Below are 8808 nucleotides of genomic sequence, written 5' to 3'. Positions count from 1 at the left end.
TGAGTATCACATGTTCTCACTCATAAGTGAACCTTGAACATCTGTTGTAATACTATAAGAAAAGGATCGACAGTGGCAGAAACTATGGGGGGGCAGGGAGGGGAAGGGAGGTGGGATTAATGGTAGTCAATATCTGTCAGGGGATGGGGGACACCCCTTATCAACAAGGGTGCCTGAACGATGCATATTTGTATACCTAACCCTTAACTGTACCCTACAATTTTAAAATAAAAAATATGTTTTAAAAAAAACAAAAACAAAAACAAGACATTTTGATATGACAGTTCTGATGGCCATTCCAGAAAAAGAGTTCCAAAATGGCTTTAACAAGTGGACTAGGCACTGGCATCAGTGCATAGCTTCCCAAGGGGACTACTTTAAAGGTGACTGTAGTGATATTTAGCAATGAGGTATATAGCACTCTTTGTAAGATGAGTTCGTGAATTTAATTGTCAGGCCTCATATTTGCCATCTGTCTATCTTCTTCAGTCAAATGTCTCTTCATATTTTTTGCCCATTTTCTAATTAGATTTCTTTTTTCTTACTATTGACTTTTGAGAGTTTTAAAAATATATATCCCAGATACTTGTTCTTTGTCAGACAGATGGCTTGCAAATATTTTCTCCCAGTCTATAGTTTGAACTTCAGCCTCTCAACAGTTTTTCACAGATCAAAAATTTGTAATTTTGAAGAAGGTTAATGTACCAGTGTTTCCTTTTCTGGATCATGTTAAGTGTCAGAACATTTTCCCTAGTCCTATATCTCGAAGAGTTTCTCCTATGTCTTTTCCAAAAAGTTTTGAGTCAATGTTGTATTAAAGCATGAGGTCCATTCTTTTGCCTAGAGATGTTCAATTGTTCCAGTCCCATTTATTGAAAAGGCTATTCTTCATCCATTGAGTTGCTTCGCAGGTTTGCCAAAAATCAGTTGGACATACTTTAGTGGTTCTGTTTCTGGGTTCTCAATTTTGTTCCATTGATCTGTGTGTCTATCCCTCCACCAATATCATAGTCTTAAGTACTGCAATTATTTTAGTCCTGAAATCAGACAGGATGATTCCTCCCATCCAGTTCTTCTTTTTCAAAACTGTTTTAGCCATTCTAGTTTCTTTGCATTTTTACATAAATTTTAGAATAATTTTGCCTATATCTATGAAATATCTTGCTGGAATTTTGATAGGCGTTGCATTAAGTCTACATATCAATTTGTGGAGAGTTGACATCTTTATTATGTTGAAGTTTGCAATCCGTGAACACAGTATGTCTCTCCAATTATTTTTAATCTTTTAAACTTATTTTATTAGCATTTTGTACATTTCAGCCTACATCTTGTACATATTTTATTAGGTTTACATGTAATTCTCTGTTGTTAGCAAAATAAATGGTATTGCATTTTAAATTTTGGTGTCTGTGTTCTTTGCTATTATTTAGAAATGTAACTGAATTTTATATGTTTGCCTTGTGTCTTCTAAACTTTGCTAAACACACATAGCTCTATGAGTTTTTTTTTCCCCCCTCCTATTTTGGGGAGTTTTTTTTTGTAGATTCCTTGGAACTATGTTCATTGACAATCACATCATCTACAAATAGGGACAGTTTTATTTCTCCCTTTATGATCTTCATGCCTTTTATATCCTTTTCTCAACTTATTGCAGGGGTTAGACCTTCCAGGACTCTACGAGCCACGAATAGTGATTACAGACATCCTTACCTTGTTCCTGATTTTAGGAGTAAAGGACTCAGATGATCACTATAAAAATATAATGTTTGCTGTAAGTTTTTTATAGATGATATTGATCTATTCTTAATTTACAGAGAATTTTTAAATCATGAATGGGTGTTGAATTGTGTCAAATGTATTTTTGTATTAATTGATACTGTATGATTTTTCTTCTTTAGCTTGTTAATATGGTGGACTACAGGGATTAATTTTCAAACACTGAACTAGCCTTGCATCCTTGGAATTAACCTCACTTAGTCATGGTGTATAATTCTTTTTATATATTGATGAATAGCACTTGCTAATATTTTATTAAGGATTTCGATTCATAGAAATATTATCTGTAGTTTTTTTGTTGTTGTTACTGTTTTTGTCTTGTTTTGATGTCAGAGCAATATTTGCTTCAAAAAATGAACTGGGAAGTGTTCCCTTCTTTTCAGCTTTCTAGAAGCAATTATATAGCATTGATGTTCATTCTTACGCAAATGACAAGAGTTCTCCAGTGAAACCATCTGAACCCCAAATTTTCTTTTGGAGAGGTCTTACATTGTATGTTCAATTTTTTTACTAGTTATAAGGCTATTCAAATGATAGATTTCATATCAGATAAATTATATTAGAGGTACTTTTCGAGAAACTGGTCTATTTCATCTAAGTTGTCATAATTATGTGTATAGAATTGTATGTAGCACTCCCCTATTATTCCTTTGATGTTTTGAGGGTTTGTAGTAGTAACTTGTTTCATTCTCACACTAAGTCCATTTGTTTCATTAATAAGATCATGGCAAACTACAGGCAAATTAAGTGCCTACAACTGAAGCAAAAATGAGCAACTAACGAAAGAGGCTTTCTTTACCTTGTATAAGACAAGAAGCTCAAAGACATTGAAGTAGCAATTTATTTCACACAAATATGTGAACATTTAAATATTTTCCACAGATACAGATGGTATGTTTCACAGATGTGTTTTCCATAGTAAGAAATGATATCATATTGTAATTTATGTGGATCTATAATTCCAATCATAAAAGGTAGCAGGACCAAGTTCATTATGTTTCCATATATAACTATGAGTAAAATAAATGGCAAAATTAGTAGAATGACTTGCAACAAACATGAAAGCTAGGGAGTAAAAGTATCTCTGTAAGAATGAAAGGTTTTGTGATAGAGCAAAACAACCAATGCCTCAAAATATAGCTTATTTGACTTTTAATCATTATTAAAAAATTAGCCAGGCTCGGTGACTCAGCCTGTAATCCCGCGCCTTGGGAAGCTGAGGTGAGTGGATTGCCTGAGCCCACGGGTTCGAGACCCACCTGGGCAACTTGGCGAGACCTCATCTCTACAATAAATCAAAAATTAGCCGGACGTGGTAGTGCGCGCCTGTAGTTCCAGCTACTTGGAAGGCTGAGGCGGAATGTTCGCTGGAGTCCAGCAGGTGGAGGCTGCAGTAGCCGGGCGCGACCACTGCACTCCAGTCTGGGTCACTGAGTGAGACTCCAACTCAAAAAAAAAAAAAAAAAATTGACATTTTTGCTGTGGTTCATATATGGTTACCTAAGAGTCTGTAACGAATCCTCTGAAAATTAGCTTCACTTTGTGGCTTATCCAAACCTCTTGGATACTTTTAGAAGCTTGACTGTCTCCAAAATCCTCTGTACTTAGAAGTGCTCTGTTTGCCCTTCCAGATCCACCCCCCGCAACACACACACACACTTTTCCATTCTCTTCTGTGCCCAGGAGGCTGACCTTCAGGACTATCAAGTTGCTCCCTCGCTTTCTGTCTTCAAGTTGCTTGGACCAGTGGAGAATCCCAGCAAAAGACCAGAGAGAGGGAGCAGGAAAAGATTATTAATGCCCCTAGTTGCCTCTGTTGAGCCACCAGGGCTGGTTGCTTCCACTATAAGCCACAGCTCCTGTGTCCTTGGCACACAACCATCTCTCCAGATTCGATTAACTGTTCCTTCCCTTTCTCCTCTTCACTGGCCACAGGGTACTGAATTCTCCCTTCTGGTTTCCTGATACTCTGTCCACACATTTGTAAACAGTCCCTTTATTAAACTATCCTCAAGTTACCCAATTTGAGTGAGCCATGTGTTTCTCTGACACCTTCTACACATGATAGAGTTTGCAAATCCCAAACATCAGACATATTGTCAGTTGTCACAAAGCAATTTATTTTTTTTTAAAGTCATTTACAGGTATTTATATGCAAATGTATTTCCACTTTAAGACAAAGATAAGGTGAGATTAAAATAGCATGCAGGCATTTCTTTTACTGTTTCCTTTTAACTGTGTCTGTGGTATTTTTAAGTGCAGTCTTTGCTTACCTAGCTAACATACCATTACAGCCAAATATTGATTATCCATGTATACTGCTGACACCATTTACACTCTCTGCATCTATTTGTATAAGGAACTCTTTTTTGCTACTCAATTAATACTCTGCTTAGCCAGACTGAGACCACAGTTTTGCCAAGTCTCTGATAAAAGTGGTTACTAGATTACCCATAAATTTCTACTATCTATAAGCTGATGCCCTTTATGAGGACAACTGATCAAGAACTAAGGTATATGGAAAACTAATGAAAATACATTATTTCCTAGTTGAATAAAAGGAAACAAATCCATCTTAAAAATCAATGGAAATAAAATAAAATCATAAGCCTTTACTTAAAAATATTAGAGTTCAGTGTGCTTGGTTTCTGATGATTCTATACAAAATAAGTTTACCGTATTTTATTTAAAACTGAGGAGCTATATCTCAATCACAAAAACTAAGTTGTATCCACACAGCTAAAAGAAATGGAGTTAAGGCAATTGTTCAGATAATACAGAATTTAAAAAAAAAAAAAAAACCTTTATGGGATGGCCATATCTCTATATACAAAGGCAAATGAAGAACCAAAGCAGTTTTCTGCTACTCAAAACAAACCAAATCCACATCTTTACCATCATTATCTATATTATTCCAAACTGACGATGTTTTAGACTGAAAGATTTGGTGTCTAAATTATGTGAATACTGACATTCATTCTGTGAGTATAGACACAGACCAAAGAAGAAAACAAAACTTATTTTTTTACCTTCACATACAGACTGGTTATCAATAGCAACCCCTCGAAAATGAAAACTTGCTTTTTATAGACTAATTCTAAGTTAGGGCTGAAGTGGACCTCTGAATTCACCTCCCCTATCTTTTTCACTTTATAGACAAAAAAAACTGGAATCCAAATCAAATTTGTTCGAGGCCATACTGAGAAGCCCCAGCCTAGTACTCTTCCCAACACAATGCTTACTTAACTATCAGTTTACCAGTTGGTCTGTTTGTGCCAAATCTTTCCAATGACTTCATTTAGTATGTTTTCTCCCTTCCGCATTTTGTGTGATTACATCTATAAAAGGTGTTAAGGATATACACAGATGAGAAACTATGGTTAAGTGGCAATCAGGAAGAACTTTCCCTATATTTTAAAATAGATTCTGTACTTTCACTAAGAATGAAACTAATTTGAATATTAAGTATGTAAAACACTGGATTTGTTTGCCATCTTTTACATCCATGCACTCATGAGTGTTTTTTTTTGAAATGGGAAGAAAGGGAGAATATGATAAAATCAGAAACGACTGATAGATTTGGCCTCTTCAATTTGTTACATACTGTATCCGAACAGTCTGAAAAGCAAATAGTGAGAAATGCTAGGCCAGAGAATTTGGGCCCCAACCTCTTAACTAGCAAATAGGACAGACCAATGAGTTCAGTGGCTTTTGATCTGATTCCACTGGCATAAACTAAGTCTGAGTTCAATGTCATATTTATTTTAAAATTGCAGTAAAAATGCTACTAAACAGAAAATAGTAAAGTCAATAACTATCAAGCAAATTGCTTATCTTCTGTAGCAAGAAAAAAATTTCTTTTGGCAAATGGTTCTGTAGTTATAGAACATGAAGACACTTAGAACTAATCTCCCCAATATGAAAATGTCCCCAAATTATCAAGTTGAAAGGCACATACCACTGCCCCAGCAGTTCAAATTGTCTTTAGCATGTGAAATTTTAATTGTGCTTTTAACTTGTTATCAATGCAATATGACCTTAAAAAGTGACATTCGTGCTTATGTATAATTTACTTTCAAATGAACAAATCCTCTTCCTCTTTTCTGATATTCATTTCTGAAGATCAATTTTTGTTAGTTCTTTGTTTTATAAAGGACCTGGTCCATGATAGTCTTGGAAAGATGCACTTCACAGTTTGTGCTATACATTACATAGAAACAAAATTTGATTATCTTTGTGTCCTAACACAAAATGGAGTGTCTTAAAATATCAATGTGATGATGCTTCAATACTGTCATTTGTTAGAATGCAAAAGTCCCAGATTATTATCTTTTCTCACTGGTTGTTTAAGGCTTACTTCGCTTCCAGAAGAGATGATTGGCAAACTGTTATCCATATGGTATCTAATAAGGTGACCAACATTATCAAATACATGATCCTTGGTCCTCACCTTGAAAGGGAAACACAAATATATTTAGGTTAAAAAATAGCAGTTCTCCTAAAACTTGTAAACAATCGGGGAAAAAACCAGATATATCCCTAAAGTACATATTTTGCTGAATAAAGAAAAGAAAAGGTAATTTTAAACTCTATATCCCTTAGTAAATAATTTTCTTATTTCTTATTACCATGACCATCCCAACAGGTTAGGAAACTGCTAAACACTTGTCACCCCCCAATCCAAATTTGCAGTCAGCCTCTTTGCAATGTTATTATTTGATATATTCTATCACGTCACCACTTCTATAAATATTTAACTTGTTTATATATATGACTTGTTATATATCCCAGGATTACAATTATCTTCCATCAAGTAGAATGCTTCCATTTTACCCTGTCTCTGTAAGAAACTGGCCCCTATAGAGAAATCCTACCTCTTCTTGGAGGCTCAACTCAGCTATCTCCTCTAAGAAGCCATCTCAGGCCTTTCTAATAGGCAGTCACATCTTCTCCTTTGAAATCCTCTCCCTAGTATTATTGTATCCTCACTTATGCATAGACAGAAGACATACAATCCAATCCAATGTGGATCCACCAGCTCAGATGCCTAGTCACACATGTGCTCCTGTTTGGAGGGTAGCTGGAAACCAGCCTGCAGAGGGAAAGCATGCAACCAGGCAGCACCTTGTTATGCAACTCTGCTAGCTCACCTGCAAGGGATCCCTTGGCATCTGTCTAGCTACTTGTTTTTGTACTATTAAAAACATATATGCTTATTGGAAAAATTGACAGAATTAGAATAAGGACTATGGATTAGATAATAGCATTGCACCAATGTAAATTTCCTGATTTTGATCATTGTACTAAGGTGATGCAAGAGTAGCTCTGTTCGTAGTAAATACACATTCAAGGATCTAGAGGAAAGGGGCACAGCAGCTCCAACTCACTTTCAAATGGCTCCAAACCTTGAAAAAGTCTTCATCTTCTCCATCACATTCCCACCCCACACCAAATCAGCTGAGCAACCCTACCAGTCTATACATTCTTCAAGTCAATGCACTCTGTTCTCATCTTTGTATTTTTTTCTGTCTCCCTTCTGATTCAGGCTTTTACTACTTTTTACCTAGAATCTCCTAATTACATTCTTTGTCCATGGTCTTTCTGCCGCTTTCTCTAATTGATCGTGCATACAAATGTCAGATTAACATTCCTGATACAGATACTTTAAACTGGTCACTCTCTGGCTGAATACATCAGATGCTTTAGTTTGCTAGGGGCTAAGATGAGGGCTACTCACAAAGAGTTTTGAGTATTTTGAATTAAAAATAGGAAGAGTCCCTATAAAACTTAAGTGTTATGGCTTCTTTGGAAAAAATCAAATCTGGCCCTAATGGGTCTCTGCTTTTCATGGCAGCAATTGGCTGGAGCTGAGTGTAACTGTCCCCCTTACACAGGATATGTGGTTTCCTGTCCAAAACAGTCAGCTGTACTCTATGATCACTCCATCCCCTGCCTAGCTGCATTTTCTTACAGTACTGGCCCAGCAGACTTTTGTGGTTGTGACCTCATTCACATAGGATTTTTTCACTGCGGTAAAAAAAAAACACATAACATGAGATCTACTCTCCTAAAAGATTTTTAAGCATATAGTACAGTGTTTTTAACTATAACAATTTTACATAGTATATCTCTAAGACTTCTTTGTCTTGTATAACTGAAACTCTATACCCACTGAACAGCAACACCCCATTTCCCCCTCTACCTGACCCATGGCAACTACCATTCTACTTTCTGTTTCTATAAGTTTGGCTACTTTAGATATCTCATGTAAGTGAAATAATACAGTATCTATCCTTCTGTGCCTGGCTTATTTTACTTACCATAATAATGTTCTCAAGATCCTTGAAAACAATGTAGCACATGACAGTATTTCTTTCTTTTCATGGTTGGATAGCATTCTGTTGCATGGATATATCATATTTTCTTTATTCATTCACCCTTCAATTGACCTTTATTTTCACCTAATGTGAATAATGCTATAATAAATATGGAAGTGCAAAGATTTCTTCAAGATCCTGATTTCAATTCTTTTGGATAATCACCCAGAAGTAAGGCTGCTAGCTCATATAATAATTTTATATCTAATTTTTTTAGGAACCCTCAAACTATTTTCCAAAAAGACTACACAATTTTACCTTCCCACCAACAGTGCACAAGGACTCCACTTTCTTCACATCCTTGTAAACACTTGTTATTTTCTGTTTTTTGTTTGTTTTTTAATGGCTATCATAAACAAGTATAAGGTGAAATCACTGTGGTTTTGATGAATTTCCCTGATTATTCATGATGTTAAGCACCTTTTTATAGCCTGTTGGTCATTTGTATGTCTTCTCTGAATAAATGTCTATTCAAGTCCTTTGCTCATTTTTTAATTGAGTTATCTTTTTTTTCTGTTGAGTTGTAGAAATTCTTTATATGTTTTGGATACTGACTCCTTATCAGATATATGGTTTCCAGTTAGTTTCTCTCATTCTGTAGGTTGCCTTTTCACCCTATTGATTGTTTCTTTTATTGTACAGAAGTTTTTAGTTT

General features: G+C 35.5%; 1 protein-coding gene across 1 annotated transcript in view; it reads right to left on the bottom strand.

Annotated features, from left to right (window-relative positions):
* Positions 1-3879: 3879 nt before the first annotated feature.
* The window catches only part of SHC4 (SHC adaptor protein 4), a 146208-nt gene continuing 141279 nt past the window's right edge, over positions 3880-8808 (bottom strand). Inside the window, exon 13 of the mRNA XM_008069899.2 lies at positions 3880-6226. Within this exon, the coding sequence (XP_008068090.1) occupies positions 6071-6226 (156 nt within the window). The 3' untranslated portion in view covers positions 3880-6070. The remainder of the gene's footprint in view (positions 6227-8808) is intronic.

This window comes from Carlito syrichta, unplaced genomic scaffold (assembly GCF_000164805.1).
Source record: "Carlito syrichta isolate Samal-C Ts95f unplaced genomic scaffold, Tarsius_syrichta-2.0.1 Scaffold312386, whole genome shotgun sequence".
NCBI classification, from domain to species: Eukaryota; Metazoa; Chordata; class Mammalia; order Primates; family Tarsiidae; genus Carlito; species Carlito syrichta.
This window is presented reverse-complemented; position numbering and strand designations above follow the sequence as displayed.